The 20,000-nt window shown below is 41.8% G+C and overlaps 1 protein-coding gene across 1 annotated transcript; it reads left to right on the top strand.

Moving 5' to 3' along the window:
- The first annotated feature begins 1,455 nt into the window (after window positions 1-1,455).
- On the top strand, window positions 1,456-16,406 carry LOC133538700 (bifunctional UDP-N-acetylglucosamine 2-epimerase/N-acetylmannosamine kinase-like). The gene is made up of 7 exons (XM_061880415.1): window positions 1,456-1,777; window positions 5,105-5,253; window positions 5,369-5,615; window positions 11,514-11,721; window positions 11,809-11,961; window positions 13,369-13,581; window positions 16,252-16,406. The coding sequence occupies exons 1-7, from the start codon at window positions 1,727-1,729 to the stop codon at window positions 16,341-16,343; spliced, it is 1,113 nt and encodes a 370-aa protein (XP_061736399.1). The 5' UTR covers window positions 1,456-1,726; the 3' UTR covers window positions 16,344-16,406.
- Window positions 16,407-20,000: the final 3,594 nt, after the last annotated feature.

Below are 20,000 nucleotides of genomic sequence, written 5' to 3'. Positions count from 1 at the left end.
TTTAAAGGGATATCTACAAAATGCCCTTTACCAGCGTATCAGAGGCCTCCTACACAATAACATGAAACAAATATTTTAATAGTCTTTATGTCTATTCAGTCTCTAAAATAAAAACTGATGTATTGAAATATCTGACTAAGGAACTATGTATAGCCCGTGGGCAAAGCTAGCAGTGTCATGTGAATAGTTCATAACAAGCATATTCAACCTCAGATTAACAGTTGACAAATACTTTACATGCACAGCATATCACCAGAGTTTAGCATTTGTAAAAAAAAAAAAAAAAAAAAAAATCACGGCCTCATGTGAGTGACTATGGCTTTTGCTAATGGTAAGAGGATCGGAAAACCTCACAATGAGATTTATCCTGTGACTAATTGCACACCTACCGGCTTCTTTGTTCCAGGTATTATTCAAACACTGACAGCTAAGCGATGAAAAGTAAACTCAAGGTGATACTGTTTTGTTACTGCCAGTCTTAATGGGTGTTGTGGATCCTGCACAACCTGTTCTGTTGTATAGTAGTGGACAGGTGTTATTATTGGAGAGTTTGTCTGGACGGATATGTTGGAATTGTTCCCAGTTCCACCTCAGTGCCCTTGAACAAGACTTGAACCCTCTGTAATTTTCAGAATATGAGAACTTTATTTCCATGACTGCATATATGCCACCATTAGTGATGTGTGGATTAATACTGAAATATTGATACCACTGATACTATTTATGCTTTAATATCGATTCTCAAATCAAAATATAGATACTTTTGATATTTCAGTTATTTGAGATAATGAATATGTGTTGATTACAAAGAGTACTATGAGGCTGATTACAAAAATAAATATTAAAAGTACTGCAAAAAGGGACTCAAAAACAAATACAAAATATGTATACATAAAATTACACAGTGCTAAAATAACTTCCAACTAAATAGATAGTAAATGATAATGTATGCATTTTTGTTTAAAAAACTGTCAACAAATTTAGTCATACTTTTTGTGCTTAAGAAACTTCTGCATGACTTTAGCTAGAGACTTTTTCTGTTATTTTGATATTGTTATTCCTGCCAAAAGTGGTGGAAAAGTGTATTAAAACTGAAATACACTAACTTTAAAAAGTTTACCAGACACATTAGGTGTATTTGCGCAAAGTATCGGATCGGTGTCGCCGATACCAACCTGAATTTTTACTCCGTATCGGATCGGAAAGAATATATCATCACTCGCCACCGTCACTGTGTGAGTGGTCAATGATTCATTGGCGGATTAATAAACAAGGCGTATCAACACACAAACAGTTTCCGATTATTTAGGAGTACACATTTTAATGCCAAACAATACAATGGTCTACATCAATATTTTTTGTGAGGTGGATGAGGAGTCGTTTTTAAATGTTTGAAATGGCTCCTCCCAATATGAAACCTGCACAGCAGCGTGGGAGCAGGTCAAAGAATAATCCACATTTCAACTTTTAGGTGTTGCTTCTGTAACATACAATGGATTGCATTCTTGTGGACTTAAGCTTTCTTTTGAATTGAATTGAAATATTTATTTCAAACCTGCACAGTACAACTAAAGAGTTTTTGTTTTTTTTACATGTTGGCAAAGATATTTATGCGAGGCTTTTCATGCAATAATATCAAACAACAATACAAAATCGTATCTTGTATTGTCATTTGGACTTAGCGACGTCTATGTGTGTTTTTTTCTAGGAGCTTTACTACACAAAAATGCAAAGCAGACAAAAGCTGAAGAAGGAGAAGATGGACGAACAAAATCAGGTACGACTCTTTTCTATGTTGGGAATAATCTAATAGAAAAAGAGCCATACTGCATGCCACACAAAAAGAGTTTAAAGCATTGAATTTGCTTTCCCTTAAATAATAATCTTCATGTTTAAAGGCTTGTAATAACAAGAGTATAGCATCTCAGACAAAGGTAATTTGCCCTCTGTGTCTTTTATTTCAGTATTGTTTCATGATTTATCATAAACTGCAATATCAGTATACTACTTTATAACTGTATCACATATTAAAATAAGCACACCACAATTTATATATCAAGATGTTATAACACATGTTAATTGATGCATGCACATTTATTAAACAGTTATTCCTCACTGCTGCATTGTACTGTACAAAGCAGAATGCTTTTCACGAGGCGAGGAGTAAATGATCAATTATTGTTTTTTTTGAACATTTGTTTATTGAGGTTTAAGGTATACAGTATACCATATTATTAGTATAATCCCATATCAGATGTTCCCTTTTTTGCCAAACAAGACACAGAAAAAAACCTGCAAAAACACAACACACAAGTAAATCTATTAACATATAGCAACACACAACCATATTCTTGATGCCTCCCAAAAGCGGTATAGTAATAAATAGGATTTTTCAAAAATGCATTTTGTTTTCTGTATGGCTATTAAATACTGGTTGAGTTAGAGCTCCGTCTCTTTTACATATTTAGGTAGAGAGCCCCCTTTTGAAATTATTAGAGGCCTAATCTCCGATTAAACTAAATAAGAGTGTTTCCAACCAAGCGGGTGTGGCAGTTGGGAGTTGCTGTTGCATTCCATTTCAAAACAATAAGTCTTTCGTCCTGAAAAAGAGGGAATGCCACAAGATCAGGGGCAAAGTGTTTTAGGATTCCGTGGTTTTTGCAGGCACGAAAACTAAAACAAACAATATACAAATATACAAAATACTAGGGGTGCGGGAAAACATCAATTCGAATTTGAATCGCGATTCAAGATCGATTCTCATTTTTTTTAAATCGATAATTTTTTTATTTTTTTTTTTTTATTTGTACCAATCCAACAAAACAATACACAGCAATACCATAACAATGCAATCCAATTCCAAAACCAAACCTGACCCAGCAACACTCAGAACTGCAATAAACAGAGCAATTGAGAGAAGACACAAACACGACACAGAACAAACCAAAAGTAGTGAAACAAAAATGAATATTATCAACAACAGTATCAATATTAGTTATAATTTCAGCATAGCAGTGATTAAAAGTCCCTCATTGACATTATCATTAGACATTTATAAAAATAAAAAAAAAAGAACAATAGTGTCACAGTGGCTTCCACTTGCATCGCATCTCACTGTCCAATATTTTCACAAAGATAAAATAAGTCATATTTTTGGTTCGTTTAGTAGTTAAAACTAATTTACGTTATTGCAATCAGTTGATAAAACATTGTCCTTCACAATTATAAAAGCTTTTTACAGAAATCTACTACTCTGCCTGCATGTCAGCAGACTGGGGTAGATCCTGCTGAAATCCTACGTATTAAATGAATGGAGAATCCTTTTAAATCGGGAAAAAAATTGTTTTTGAATCGAGAATCGTTTTGAATTGAAAAAAAAAATCGATTTTGAATCAAATCATGGGACACCCAAAGATTCGCAGCCCTACGAAATACTGTATATGCTGTGCCCAATCACATCCAAAAACCAAAAATGACACAATATGTACATAAAGGTGCTGTCAAAATCAGATTAATCACACTTTTGAAAAACACAGGTGGTTACTCGCTTGCATAGTTTTAATTAACTCAAAAAAGACTCCCATATTTGAAAACAAATGCAATTTTATTCTCAAAATGTCATACAGGAAAACATTTTAAGTGTGATACTTGAATGAACGTCATTTATTTGCCGAAAAATTTGGTAACGTTTCTATCTCTCTCTGGGGTGTCTTATTTTGGAGTGAAATTTACCAGGGACCACACCAGTCAGAGTCTCCTCATCCGTCTTTTTATGGACGTATACATTGACCTGATCAATGTCTTTATAGGTGCTCATACCGCCTTTCAGGTAACCATCTGCAGTTAGTGTAAAAATAAATTGTGTGATTAATCTGTGTACATGCATGATTAATGCAATACTTTTTTGTGATTAATCACATGGGTTAACATGTTATTTTTGACAGCCGTAGTGCATATACACAAAATTATAATGGAATCGTAGCCTCTAAATCGTAATCAAATCGGGAAGTGTCCAAAAAGTCTGTCAGAGTTAGTTGGTTACAAACCCGAAGATGAACAGAAGGAGGCAGGCATTGAATAGGACAACATGATTTAATTAAAATAATAGAACAAGAGGCTTCACGGTAGCAGAGGGGTTAGTGCGTCTGCCTCACAATACAAAGTTCCTGCAGTCCTGGGTTCAAATCCAGGCTCGGGATCTTCCTGTGTGGAGTTTGCATGTTCTCCCCGTGAATGCGTGGGTTCCCTCCGGGTACTCCGGCTTCCTCCCACTTCCAAAGACATGCACCTGGGGATAGGTTGATTGGCAACACTAAATTGGCCCTAGTGTGTGAATGTGAGTGTGAATGTTGTCTGTCTATCTGTGTTGGCCTTGCGATGAGGTGGCGACTTGTCCAGGGTGTACGCCGCCTTCCGCCCGATTGTAGCTGAGATAGGCGCCAGCGCCCCCCGCGACCCCAAAAGGGAATAAGCGGTAGAAATGGATGGATGGATGGATGGAAATAGAACAAGAACAAACCAAAGGGGTACAACCAAAAAACAGAAGTCTTAACGTGTAGTACAAAACAAACTGTAAGCAGGGAACAAAGAACAGTAAGCTACAAACATCTAAGGGATAAAGCTTACCGCTACGCTGCAAATACAAGACCCGACACGACAGAGCGACATCGACAAGACAATACAGAAGCAACATGTAATACGTGACAATAATCCAGCACTGCCTGGAGGAACAAAGCAGGTATAAATAGGAGTGGGCTGATTGACACCAGGTGTAGCCAGGTGCCAATCAGCCGCAGCTAAGGAAAAAAAACAGCGCCCAGGGAGAAACACAGGAAACAGACAAAATAAGAGCGCTGACAGGAAGCACTACACATACACACAGAGGAAACAAAGACAAATGCAGAGGGAAAAACTAAAACAGACAAACTGTCAGGGGCAAGCCTGACAAAGTCTCACTTTTACTTTTCCTAGCACTCAGGGTTAAATTATTTGCATTAGTTACATCAGTGTAAATTGATTTTATTAATTATATACAAAATTGTCTACAGTGATATAAAAGGAAGTAATATCATGGACTGTATGTATGGTTGTTCCATGTGTGTAGAGTAAGAAAAGGCTGAGGGTGTGTGTGGCAACCTGCAACAGAGCAGACTACTCAAAGCTGGCTCCCATCATGTTTGGGATGAAATCCCACCCTGATGACTTTGACCTGGATGTCGTTGTGCTTGGGTCACATCTCATTGATGACTACGGGTAAGCTCCACCGACAACCTTCTACTAACGGTCTGTATATGAGTTCAATACTCTGCAAACTATCAAGCTCATGACATCAACTTTGTCGGTTGTTTTTCTTCTCCTTGTGTCGTAGGAACACTTTTCGTATGATTGAGCAGGATGACTTTGACATCAGCTCCAAACTGCACACAATCGTGAGAGGAGAGGATGAGGCAGCCATGGTAGAGAGTGTCGGGTTGGCGCTGGTCAAACTTCCGGATGTCCTACAGAGACTGCGGCCAGATATCCTCATTGTCCACGGAGATCGTTTTGATGCACTGGCTCTTGCAACTTCTGCAGCGCTGATGAACATTCGAATACTTCATCTGGAGGGAGGAGAGGTGAGGATCCTTTTTTTGAATGACCGCTTGAAATTAATCATTTTTATTTAAAGGGGAACTGCACTTCTGTGGTCTTTTTGTTTCTTGTGCATGCTGAGAGTGAAAAACCGCTAACAGGTAACTAACAATGCAGGTAATGGGGATTCGATCTGTTCTGCCAATTAATCCCTCTAAAAATCCATACAAAAACCTCCAACAATGTTTTATTTGCTGTATGTGTGTAATGAGGTAACAGGCACATTCATGATACCATGTAATATTTACCATATTTTTGTTATTTTAAGCCTTGCCAGAACTTTTTTTGGGGGGGGGGCACATTGATTTCACAGAGCGCATCACAACTGTCGCTATTTCCTTTATCAACAACTACTATCAATCAATCAATCAATGTTTATTTATATAGCCCCAAATCACAAATGTCTCAAAGGACTGCACAAATCATTACGACTACAACATCCTCGGAAGAACCCACAAAAGGGCAAGGAAAACTCACACCCAGTGGGCAGGGAGAATTCACATCCAGTGGGACGCCAGTGACAATGCTGACTATGAGAAACCTTGGAGAGGACCTCAGATGTGGGCAAGCCCCCCCCCCCCCCCCCCCCCCCCCCCCTCTAGGGGACCGAAAGCAATGGATGTCGAGCGGGTCTAACATGATACTGTGAAAGTTCAATCCATAGTGGCTCCAACACAGCCGCGAGAGTTCAGTTCAAAGCGGATCCAAGACAGCAGCGAGAGTCCCGTCCACAGGAGATCATCTCAAGCGGAGGCGGATCAGCAGCGTAGAGATGTCCCCAACCGATACACAGGCGAGCGGTCCATCCTGGGTCCCGACGAGCGGTCCATCCTGGGTCTCGACTCTGGACAGCCAGTACATCATCCATGGTCATCGGACCGGACCCCCTCCACAAGGGAGGGGGGGACATAGGAGAAAGAAAAGAAGCGGCAGATCAACTGGTCTAAAAAGGAGGTCTATTTAAAGGCTAGAGTATACAGATGAGTTTTAAGGTGAGACTTAAATGCTTCTACTGAGGTAGCATCTCGAACTGTTACCGGGAGGGCATTCCAGAGTACTGGAGCCCGAACGGAAAACGCTCTATAGCCCGCAGACTTTTTTTGGGCTCTAGGAATCACTAATAAGCCGGAGTCTTTTGAACGCAGATTTCTTGCCGGGACATATAGTACAATACAATCGGCAAGATAGGCTGGAGCTAGACCGTGTAGTATTTTATACGTAATTAGTAAAACCTTAAAGTCACATCTTAAGTGCACAGGAAGCCAGTGCAGGTGAGCCAGTACAGGCGTAATGTGATCAAACTTTCTTGTTCTTGTCAAAAGTCTAGCAGCCGCATTTTGTACCAACTGTAATCTATTAATGCTAGACATGGGGAGACCCGAAAATAATACGTTACAGTAATCGAGGCGAGACGTAACAAACGCATGGATAATGATCTCGGCGTCTTTAGTGGACAAAATGGAGCGAATTTTAGCGATATTACGGAGATGAAAGAAGGCCGTTTTAGTAACGCTTTTAATGTGTGCCTCAAAGGAGAGTCAGACATTACTACTACTACTACTACTAATCATGACAGACCTCATGAGAGCTTAATGCTTGCTTTTTCCAACCGTCCCGTGTTGTTTGTACTTGGTCCAGATTTTAGACTAGACTGACTGTAAATAATTAACATATTTTGCAACATTGCGTGATGATTTACTCTGATGTAAGTGTTAGCGCTGGAAATTACAGGACGATTCCAAAAAATGTTGGTCAGAATTCAGTGATTCCATCATTATTTCACTCTACTTGATCTAAAAATTAAACTGTAAGTGACTACTGCAAATTATATTATTGATTTGTTTTAGTATCCATCCATTCATCCATATCTGAGGTCGGGTTGCGGGGGAAGCAGCCTAAGCAGAGAAGCCCAGACTTTCCTCTCCCCACCTTTTCGTCCACCAGGACACGGGAGACATAGTCTTCCCGTGTCCTGGGTCTTCCCCGTGGCCTCCTACCGGTTGGACGTGCCCTAAACACCTCCCTAGGGAGACGTTCGAGTGGCATCCTGACCAGATGTCCGAACCACCTAATCTGGCTCCTCTCGATGTGGAGGAGCAGCGGCTTTACTTTGAGCTTCTCCCGGATGGCAGAGCTTATCATCCTATCTCTTAGGGAGAGCACTGCCACCCGGCGGAGGAAACTCATTTCGGCCACTTGTACCCGTGATCTTATCCTTTCGGTCATGACTCAAAGCTCATGACCATAGGTGAGGATGGGAACGTAGATTGACCGGTTAATTGAGAGCTTTGCCTTCCGGCTCAGCTCCTTCTTCATCACAATGGATCGATACAGCGTCCGCATTACTGAAAACGCCGCACCGATCCGCTTGTTGATCTTGTTTTAGTATATGTATGTATAAATGTATGTATGTATGTATGTATGTACAAACCCCGTTTCCATATGAGTTTGGAAATTGTGTTAGATGTAAATATAAACGGAATACAATGATTTGCAAATCCTTTTCAACCCATATTCAATTGAATGCACTACAAAGACATGATATTTCATGTTCAAACTCATAAACTTTTTTTTTTTTTGCAAATAAAATCAACTTAGAATTTCATGGCTGCAACACGTGCCAAAGTACTTGGGAAAGGGCATGTTCATCACTGTGTTATATCACCTTTTCTTTTAACAACACTCAATAAACCTTTGGGAACTGAGGAAACTAAATGTTGAAGGTTTGAAAGTGGAATTATTTACCATTCTTGCTTGATGTACAGCTTAAAGGCCTACTGAAATTAGATTTTCTTATTCAAACGGGGATAGCAGGTCCATTCTATTTCTCATACTTGATCATTTCGCGATATTGCCATATTTTTGCTGAAAGGATTTAGTAGAGAATATCTACGATAAAGTTCGCAACTTTTGGTCGCCAATAAAAAAGCCTTGCCTTTACCGGAAGTAGCAGACGATGTGCGCGTGACGTCACGGGTTGTGGGGCTCCTTACATCCTCACATTGTTTATAATCATAGCCTCAAGCAGCAAGAGCTATTCGGATCGAGAAAGCGACGATTTCCCCATTAATTTGAGCGAGGATGAAATATTTGTGGATGAGGAAAGTTAGAGTGAAGCACAAAAAAAAAAATCCACGGCCCTGGGCGGCGGCAGTGTGAGCGTTTCAGATGTAGTTAGACACTTTTACTGGGATAATTCTGGAAAATCCCTTATCTGCTTATTGTATTAATAGTATTTTAGTGAGATTCTAAAGTCATACCTGAAAGTCGGATGGCTGCGGTGAACGCCAGTGTCTCTGAGAGAAGCCAATGGAGGAGCCAAGATCACAGCTGCCTTTTGGAGAGCTGCTGCAGGAGGACGCATAATCCACTGATGTCTCCGGTAAGAGCTGACTTAATATCACAATTTTCCCATCCAAAAACTTGCTGGTTGACGTAGAGAAAAATGGTCGCTTGACCGCTCTGTGTTAAAGCTTCACAACAAACAAAGAAACACCGGCTGCGTCTCGGTTGCTAAAGGCAGCTGCAATCCACCGCTTTCCACCAACAACATTCTTATTTGACGTCTCCATTATTAATTGAACAAATTGCAAAAGATTCAGCAACACAGATGTACAAAATACTGTGTAATTGTGCGATGAAAAGAGAAGACTTTAGCCATAAGTGGTGCTGGGCTGACATGTCCGCTCCAACCCGAGACGTCACAAACACGCGTCATCATACTCGTCATCATTCCGCGACGTTTTCAACAAGAAACTCCGCGGGAAATTTAAAATTGTAATTCAGTAAACTAAAAAGGCCGTATTGGCATGTGTTGCAATGTTAATATTTCATCATTGATGTATAAACTATCAAACTGCGTGGTCGGTAGTAGTGGCTTTCAGTAGGCCTTTAAGTTGTTCAACAGTCCGTATTTTACGCTTCACAATGCACCACACTTTTTCGATGGGAGACAGGTCTGGACTGCAGGCAGGCCAGGAGAGTACCCGCACTCTTATACCACGAAGCCACGCTGTCGTAACACGTGGCTTGGCATTGTTTTGCTGAAATAAGCAGGGGCGTCCATGATAACGTTGCTTGGATGACAACATATGTTGTTCCAAAACCTGTATGGACCTTTCAACATTAAGGGTGCCTTCACAGATGTGTAAGTTACCCATGCCTTGGGCACTGATACAACCCCATACCATCACAGATGCTGGCTTTTCAACTTTGCTCCGATAACAATCCGGACGGTTATTTTCCTCTGTATTCCGGAGGACACCACATCCACAGTTTCCACATATAATTTGAAATGTGGACTCGTCAGACCACAGAACACTTTTCTACTTTGCATCAGTCCATCTTAGATGAAATCCGGCCCAGAGAAGCCGGCAGCGTTTCTGGATGTTGTCGATAAATGGCTTTCGCTTTGCATAGTAGAGCTTTAACTTGCACTTACAGATTTAGCAACGAACTGTACTTAGTGACAGTGGTTTTCTGATGTGTTCCTGAGCCCATGTGGTGATATCCTTTAGAGATTGATGTCGGTTTTTGATACAGTGCCGTCTGAGGGATCGAAGGTCACGGTCATTCAATGTTGGTTTCCGGCCATGCCGCTTACGTGGAGTAATTTCTCCAGATTCTCTGAACCTTTTGATGATATTATGGACCGTAGATGTTGAAATCCCTACATTTCTTGCAATTGCACTTTGAGAAACGTTGTTTTTAAACTGTTTGACTATTTGCTCACGCAGTTGTGGACAAAGGGGTGTACGTCGCCCCATCCTTTCTTGTGAAAGACTGAGCATTTTTTTGGGAAGCTGTTTTTATACCCAATCATGGCACCCACCTGTTCCCAATTAGCCTGCACACCTGTGGGATGTTCCAAATAAGTGTTTGATGAGCATTCCTCAACTTTATCAGTATTTATTGCCACCTTTCCCAACTTCTTTGTCACGTGTTGCTGGCATCAAATTCTAAAGTTAATGATTATTTGAAAAAAAAAAGTGTTTATCAGTTTGAAAATGGGTTGAAAATGATTTGCAAATCATTTTATTTCGTTTATATTTACTTCTAACACAATTTCCCAACTCATATGGAAACGGGGTTTGTATGTATGGTTGTGTGTATATATTTTTTTAAATCTATATGTGTGTGTATTTGTAATTGTATATATGTGTGTACGTATATATACACACATATATATATATACATACATGTGTATATATTTATATATATTTGTATATATGTATGTATTTATACATACATACATGTGAGTGTATATGTTTGTATACGCCTAAATATATTAATATATGTATATGTGTTTATGTATATATATATATATATATATGATGTGTGCGCATCTGTATGCGTGTGTGTGTGTGGTGTGTGTGTGTGTGTGTATGTTTATACATTTTTTTTTGGGATAATGTTATTGTTATGTCTTATAAAAACAGTGTTGCTAATACTTGGTTAATATGCAGGTCTCAGCATGTAAATGGAGTATTGTTGGCAGTTTTTTTTTTTTTAGAGGGCATTATAGGCAGAATAGTTGAATCCCATTATCTACATTCTTAGCGTTCTTGTACTGGAGTTTTTTAGTTTTTTTTTTTTTTTTTTTCGATTTAGAATGCACAATGCATTTAGAATTCTTGTGTCACATAAAGATTGTGTTTGATAGGCAAAATTCGAGATAAAAAAGTGCAATTCCTCTCATAGAAGTCCGGCTGCTTGAAGGCAATAAAGAGAGACTCAATGTCTGCAAAGAAAAAAAAAACAGTTTGAAAGATTTTGACATTGGCAGGGGTTTACTTTAATAAGTGAATGGATAGTTTTTAAGATATATTTTTTGTGGTGTACAATGCCCATGAGAGCAAATCCCCTCTTCGCCAATTTTCCAGGTAAGCGGCACAATTGATGACTCAATCCGCCACGCCATCAGTAAACTGGCCCACTTTCATGCCTGCTGCACACGACGAGCAGAGCAGCACCTCATCTCAATGTGTGAAGACCACTCTCGGATATTGCTGGCCGGCTGCCCTTCCTACGATAAGCTGCTTTCTCCTCATTACCAGGAAGACTATATGGATATCATTAAGAGCTGGCTGGGTATGTAACACATGTCAGTTGGACAGCAGCAGAAAGTCATGCACAAAAGCAGATAAGATTATTTCCTGTGATTTTTGTTGACTACAGGCGACAATGTGCAGGATCATGACTACGTTGTGGCTTTGCAGCACCCAGTCACCACTGATATCCAGCACTCCATTAAGATTTATGGACTCATGTTGGATGCGCTTGTCTCCTTCAACAAAAAGACCCTCATCCTTTTCCCCAACATTGATGCTGGTTAGTTTAGTTTCATGGAATATTTCGCATTATATTTTCTTGAGTGGTTTCTATAACCTTTGACTTTGAATGCAAAGCTACTTAGTTTTGCTTTGTTTGACTAATTTGTTTGACTAATTTAATGATTATTTATGCTCTAAGGGCTTTATTCTCCCAATTGTGCTTAAAGTGTTTTTTACGCCGTTAAAGGCCTACTGAAATGAGATTTTCTTATTCAAAGGTGGATAGCAGGTCCATTCTATGTGTCATACTTGATCAATTCGCGATATTGCCATATTTTTGCTAAAAGGATTCAGTAGAGAACATCGACGATAAAGTTCGCAACTTTTGGTTGCTAATACAGAAGACTTGCCTTTACCGAAACTAGCAGACGATGTGCGCGTGACGTCACGGGTTGTGGAGCTCCTCACAGCCTCACATTGTTTACAATCATAGCCACCAGCAGCCAGAGCTATTCGGACCGAGAAAGCGACAATTTCCCCATTAATTTGAGCGAGGATGAAAGATTTGTGGATGAGGAAAGTTAGAGTGAAGCCCAAAAAAGAAAAAGCGACGGCTCCAGGCGGCGGCAGTGGGACCGTTTCAGATGTAATCAGACACATTTACTAGGGAAATTCTTGAAGATCCCTTATCTGCTTATTGTTTTAATAGTGTTTTAGTGACATAGTAAGTCATACCTGAAAGTCGGAGGGCTGCGGTGAACGCCAGTGTCTCTCAGAGAAGCCGAGGAGCTAAGATCACAGCTGCCTTTATGAGCTGCAGGAGGAAGTCCCATAATCCACTGAAGTCTCCGGTAAGAGCCGAATTAATATCACAATTTTCCCATCCAAAAACTTGCGGGTTGACGTAGAGAAGCATGTTCGCTTGACCGCTCTGTGTTAAAGCTTCACAACAAACAAAGAAACACAGGCTGTGTTTCGGTTGCTAAAGGCAGCTGCAATCCACCGCTATCCACCAACAGCATTATTCTTTATAGTCTCCCATTAATAATTGAACAAATTGCAAAAGATTCAGCACCACAGATGTCTAAATTACTGTGTAATTATGCGATGAAAAGAGACTACTTTTAGCCGTGTGTGGTGCTGGGCTAATATGTCCGCTACAACCCGAGACGTCACAAACACGCGTCATCATTCCGCGACGTTTTCAACAAGAAACTCCGCGGGAAATGTAAAATTGTAATTTAGTTAACTAAAAAGGCCGTATTGGCATGTGTTGGAATGTTAATATTTCATCATTGATATAAAAACTATCAGACTGCGTGGTCGGTAGTAGTGGCTTTCAGTAGACCTCTAAAGTTATGCAGGTTTCTCTTACCATTACTCTTCCATCCAGCCTTAACCACATGAGTACAGGGCTCTAATGTTGTATATGTGAGCTTTGACACAATACATCCCATGTACACAGGAAGTAAGGAGATGGTGCGGGTAATGAGAAAAAAGGGCATCGAGCAGCATCCCAACTTCCGGGCAGTGAAGCACATTCCCTTTGAGCAGTTCATTCAGATGGTGTGCCACGCCGGCTGCATGATTGGAAACAGTAGCTGTGGAGTACGAGAGGCCGGGGCTTTTGGCACGCCAGTCATCAACCTGGGAACGAGGCAAACAGGCAGAGAAACAGGTGAGAATGGCGTAGTGCCGGGGTGTCGAACGTACGGCCCGCGGGACGGATCAGGCCCACCAACAGGTTTTATCCGGCCCGCGGGATGAGTTTGCGAAATTTTGGAATGAATTAAAGAGTTGTTCTAAATGTGTCCACTAGATATCGCAATAGCAGTTATTTGTATCGTTGTAGATGATGCTGCATATGTTAAAAACATTTAAAAAACGCATGATCTTAGTGCAGTCGTCCCCAACCTTTTTTTTTTGTCATGAAAAAGGGAGGTTTTTTGAGTTGGTGCACTAATTGTAAGCTTATCTTGTGTTTTTTATGTTGATTTAATAAATTAAAAAATATATATATATATATGGGCTTCACGGTGGCAGAGGGGTTAGTGCGTCTGCCTCACAATCCGAAGTTCCTGCAGTCCTGGGTTCAAATCCAGGCTCGGGATCTTTCTGTGTAGAGTTTGCATGTTCTCCCCGTGAATGCGTGGGTTCCTTCCAGGTACTCCAGCTTCCTCCCACCTCCAAAAACATGCACCGGGGATAGGTTGATTGGCAACACTAAATTGGCCCTAGTGTGTGAATGTGAGTGTTGTCTGTCTATCTGTGTTGGCCCTGCGATGAGGTGGCGACTTGTCCAGGGTGTACCCTGCCTTCCGCCCGATTGTAGGTGAGATAGGCGCCAGCCCCCCCCGCGGGCCCTAAAAGGGAATAAGCGGTAGAAATGGATGGATATATATATATATATTTATATCAATCAATCAATCAATGATTATTTATATAGCCCTAAATCACTAGTGTCTCAAAGGGCTGCACAAACCACAACAACATCCTCTGTAGAGCCCACATAAGGGCAAGGAAAACTCACACCCAGTGGGACGTCGGTGACGATGATGACTATGAGAAACCTTGGAGATATAAAAACTTCTTCTGCGGCCCGGTACCAATCGAGCCCGGTGGTTGGGGACCACTGTCTTAGTGCACCAGTTGAGGAAAATGAGCAAACTACATAAATAACATCCTGTAATTTCATTTTGATGTAATTTTTTTATCTTAGCCGATTGAAAATTAACACCAATGAGTTGACTTATTGTGCCGCTAGAGGTGAAATTCTTGGACCGGCGCAAGACGGACGAGAGCGAAAGCATTTGCCAAGAATGTTTTCATTAATCAAGAACGAAAGGAAAAGGGTGGAGTGCCATCTCCGGGTTGGGGAGGAGACCCTGCCCCAAGTGGAGGAGTTCAAGTACCTAGGAGTCTTGTTCACGAGTGGGGGAAGAGTGGATCGTGAGATCGACAGGCGGATCGGTGCGGCGTCTTCAGTAATGCGGACGTTGTACCGATCCGTTGTGGTGAAGAAGGAGCTGAGCCGGAAGGCAAAACTCTCAATTTACCGGTCGATCTACGTTCCCATCCTCAACTATGGTCATGAGCTTTGGGTCATGACCGAAAGGATAAGATCACGGGTACAAGCGGCCGAAATGAGTTTCCTCCGCCGTGTGGTGGGGCTCTCCCTTAGAGATAGGGTGAGAAGCTCTGCCATCCGGGAGGAACTCAAAGTAAAGCCGCTGCTCCTTCACATCGAGAGGAGCCAGATGAGGTGGTTTGGGCATCTGGTCAGGATGCCACCCGAACGCCTCCCTAGGGAGGTGTTTAGGGCACGTCCAACCGGTAGGAGGCCATGGGGAAGACCCAGGACACGTTGGGAAGACTATGTCTCCCGGCTGGCCTGGGAACGCCTCGGGATCCCCCGGGAAGAGCTAGACGAAGTGGCTGGGGAGAGGGAAGTCTGGGTTTCCCTGCTTAGGCTGTTGCCCCCGTGACCCGACCTCGGATAAGCGGAAGGTGATGGATGATGGATGGATGGATAATTTAAAAAAAATATATATATATATGTATATATTAAAAAATTATTCTGCGGCCGGTACCAATCAAGCCCGTTGGTTGGGGACCACTGTCTTAGTGCACCAGTTGAGAAAAATGAGCAAACTACATAAATAACATCCTGTAATTTCATTTTGATATAATTTTTTTATCTTAATCGATTGAAAATCAACACCAATGAGTTGACTGATGAACATTATCACATCATTTATTCAGAAAGTTTAATTAAAGTGAAGTGTGAAGTGAATTATATTTATATAGCGCTTTTCTCTAGTGACTCAAAGCGCTTTACATAGTGAAACCCAATATCTAAGTTACATTTAAACCAGTGTGGGTGGCACTGGGAGCTGGTGGGTAAAGTGTCTTGCCCAAGGACACAACGGCAGTAACTAGGATGGCGGAAGCGGGAATCTGCAACCCTCAAGTTGCTGGCACGGCCACTCTACCAACCGACAAGTAAAGATAGAATACTATTAACCGCAACATGTAAATGTAAAAAAACCACATCATCTTGATGATTTGTTCATTTTCCGAATGTGCTTGTTGTATCTTCAAACAAAGAAAACAATCTGAAGTTGTCTTTATTTTTAAGTTATCGTGCCGTGATTTTACCAGTCCGGCCCCTTTGGGAGTAGATTTTTCTCCATGCAGCCCCCGATCTAAAATGAGTTTGACACCCCTGGCGTAGTGTGAAATATCAATGTGAATGAATACTAATAATCTTACTAATTCCACTACAGAATGACCGTTGTATTTATTAGCTTGTGACCGTTTTTTCATGTCCTTATCTCTTTTCTGTAAGGTGAAAACGTTCTCCATGTGAGAGATGCCGACTCTCATAATAAGATCTACCACGCTCTCCAGTTGCAGTTTGGAAAGCGATATCCCTGGTAAACACTACTCATCACCTTTTCATTTGACCTCCCTATGAAACGATTTGTATCAATAAGTCATTTAAAACAGTATTAGCAGTATGTGTTGCATATTTTTTTACAATTTTATGAAACTTTCTACCACAATATTACTGCAATGAAAGAATGGTTTGGTCTGTGTTCATCTACAATACAAAACATTGCAAAGAATTACTCGCCTTGCAGATAATCCATATTTTACCTGAAAGCATGTCTTAGAACAGTATGGTCATGTAACCACTTTTATAGAACTAAATATGATTGACCCCGGTTTCTGACTATTGTGTTTGACTTAATTTTCTATGGGGAGTTAGGATCTACTGCAGGGGTCTCAAACATAGTTTACCTGGGGGCCACTGGATGCATAGTCTGGGTGAGGCTGGGCCGCAAGAAAAGATTTCTTTAAAAATATATTTCTAAATGTTTTATTTTTACTACACAAATTAAAATCAAAATATAAATGAACAAAATGAGAATTCTGCACCGCAACTTTCTGTGTGTAAATAAAACACGTCGGGGTGCCGCTGTGCTCAACAAAGAAATACTGCATCTCCCACTTTCCCTGGAATTGTCTTGGCTCATCACTAACCTTTCTCTTCAATGCAGGCTTTGAAAAAGACATGTTTGGGGTTGTGGAATATATTTGTATTTAGCCCACGCACGGAGAATAATGTTATTACCGCAATGTGTGTCGTTCTGCATTTCCTCCCTACAGCAACACGGAGGTCGGCGGATAATAGTACCGGAATATCGAGCGCAAAAAAGTGACGGCTCCCGGAGTGTTATCCGGCGTTAAATAAAAATATATGTAGTGTTCATCGTGTGAGGCATTGCAAATTAAACAATAAAAAAAAAATAACGGTTTGAATTGGTCCAGGTTATCGGGGACTGTTATTACTGACGGACAGGTGTCGCGGTGTGACTGCAGCCGGGCACGTAGGAAAACTCTTGTCTCCATGGCAACATTTCTGTCGCTTTGACTCATTTTCCGCTTTTCCACTGATGCACGGGTAGGCAACCCAGAACGTTGAAAGAGCCATTTTGGACCCAAATAACAAAAATGATCTCTGTTTGGAGCCAACCGGGGAAGGGGGATTGCTCGCCCTGGAGTTTACAGTTACGGTAGCACAATTAGCCCCGAACAGGCTAACATTATGACTAACGTGTTACACGTCCGATTTGCCCAGCGACTCTGTCGGGGTATCAACGCTGGGGTCCAGTGCACCACAGTTTTGTATTGTCGCTCGGTCCTTCGGCGGAGTGCTTTGGAAGCTACCGGGCCGCTCCTCTCCCAGGCCCGGACTGTTTCCAGCGGCTCCAGGAGAGGTTTGCATGACCTTAACTTCAAAACATTAATAGCCACATAGTTACATGTCCTGTTCCAAAGCACCCTCAAGGCAAACATACTGTTTGTCAATCAATCAATCAATGTTTATTTATATAGCCCTAAATCACAAGTGTCTCAAAGGGCTGCACAAGCCACAACAACATCCACGGTACAGAGCCCACATAAGAGCAAGGAAAAACTCACCAGGGGAGACCGGATGCAATGCACGTCGAGTGGGTTTAACATAAAATTGTAAAAGTCCAGTCCATAGTGGATCTAACATAACAGTGAGAGTCCAGTCCATAGTGGATCTAACTTAATAGTGAGAGTTCAGTCTGTAGTGGATCCAACATAATAGTGAGAGTCCAGTCCATAGTGGATCTAAAATAATAGTGAGAGTCCAGTCCATAGTGGATCTAACATAATAGTGAGAGTCCAGTCCATAGTGGATCCAACATAATAGTGAGAGTCCAGTCCATAGTGGATCTAACATAATAGTGAGCGTCCAGTTCATAGCGGATCTAACATAATAGTGAGAGTCCAGTCTATAGTGGATCTAACATAATAGTGAGAGTCCAGTCCATAGTGTATCTAACATAACAGTGAGAGTCCAGTCCATAGTGGGGCCAGCAGGAGACCATCCCAAGCGGAGACGGGGGGGATTGCTCGTCCTGGAGTTTACAGTTACGGTAGCACACTTAGCCCCGAACGGGCTAACATTACGACTAACGTGTTACACGTCCGATTTGCCCAGCGACTCTGTCGGGGTATCAACGCTGGGGTCCAGTGCACCACAGTTTTGTATTGTCGCTCGGTCCTTCGGCGGAGTGCTTTGGAAGCTACCGGGCCGCTCCTCTCCCAGGCCCGGACTGTTTCCAGCGGCGCCAGGAGAGGTTTGCATGACCTTAACTTCAAAACATTAATAGCCACATAGTTACATGTCCTGTTCCAAAGCACCCTCAAGGCAAACATAGTGTTTGTCAATCAATCCATCAATGTTTATTTATATAGCCCTAAATCACAAGTGTCTCAAAGGGCTGCACAAGCCACAACAACATCCACAGTACAGAGCCCACATAAGAGCAAGGAAAAACTCACCAGGGGAGACCGGATGCAATGCACGTCGAGTGGGTTTAACATAAAATTGTGAAAGTCCAGTCCATAGTGGATCTAACATAACAGTGAGAGTCCAGTCCATAGTGGATCTAACTTAATAGTGAGAGTCCAGTCCATAGTGGATCTAACATAATAGTGAGAGTCCAGTTCATAGCGGATCTAACATAATAGTGAGAGTCCAGTCCATAGTGGATCTAACATAATAGTGAGAGTCCAGTCCATAGTGGATCTAACATAATAGTGAGAGGCCAGTCCATAGTGGATCTAACATAACAGTGAGAGTCCACTCCATAGTGGGGCCAGCAGGAGACCATCCCAAGCGGAGACGGGGGGGGATTGCTCGTCCTGGAGTTTACAGTTACGGTAGCACACTTAGCCCCGAACGGGCTAACATTACGACTAACGTGTTACACGTCCGATTTGCCCAGCGACTCTGTCGGGGTATCAACGCTGGGGTCCAGTGCACCACAGTTTTGTATTGTCGCTCGGTCCTTCGGCGGAGTGCTTTGGAAGCTACCGGGCCGCTCCTCTCCCAGGCCCGGACTGTTTCCAGCGGCGCCAGGAGAGGGAGGGATGGAGAGAGCGAGCGAGCGAGTGAGGGAGGGAGGGAGGGAGGGAGGAAAAGCAGGTGCGGGTCTAGTGGAAAAGCGGCAAAACGTTTCTCTGCTTGCATCACGCATCCATGTTCGGCCCTCAGGAGCCATATACCACACCGTAATTTGTAGATTCCTTCCACTCCACACACAACGCTGTCAAGCGGCATTCATATAAAACTCACGGGCCGCGCTAACATTAAGCTTTAATATTTGGGTGGGGGCTGCAAAATAAAGTCTCGCGGGCCGCGTGTCTGAGACCCCTGATTTACAGTATAAAAATTTTTTTAAAAACGGTATTTTTTGGTATCTGTTACTAATTGGATTGGTCCAGGAAGACCGTTAGGATTCTGGAAAAAAGATACAGCTATGGGTATTTTTTATATATGGCTAACTATCATATTTAATACACCGCCGCCGACAGCAGGTGATGACGTGACGCCTGCTTGCCTCTAATTGAGCACTGTTTAAAATTGTTAGCGAAAAGACTGAAAACCTGGCTCAAAGCAATATTTGTCCCAAAGGGGGGAAAACCGCATTAACATAATGAAACATTGGCAACATACTCATGGAATAAAGTTGAAAGACAAGACAGCAGCATATT

The sequence above is a fragment of the Nerophis ophidion genome, linkage group LG20 (assembly GCF_033978795.1).
Source record: "Nerophis ophidion isolate RoL-2023_Sa linkage group LG20, RoL_Noph_v1.0, whole genome shotgun sequence".
Classification (NCBI taxonomy): domain Eukaryota; kingdom Metazoa; phylum Chordata; class Actinopteri; order Syngnathiformes; family Syngnathidae; genus Nerophis; species Nerophis ophidion.
Note: the sequence above shows the minus strand (reverse complement) of the source record. Positions and strands in the feature narration are given on the sequence as shown.

Bases quoted from the DNA above. Each gene is read 5' to 3' on its own strand.
- LOC133538700 (XM_061880415.1), top strand. From the start codon at position 1,727: ATGCAAAGCAGACAAAAGCTGAAGAAGGAGAAGATGGACGAACAAAAT. The intron at 1,778-5,104 runs GTACGACTCTTT...CCATGTGTGTAG, and splicing joins AGATGGACGAACAAAATCAG to AGTAAGAAAAGGCTGAGGGT. The intron at 5,616-11,513 runs GTGAGGATCCTT...CCAATTTTCCAG, and splicing joins TTCATCTGGAGGGAGGAGAG to GTAAGCGGCACAATTGATGA.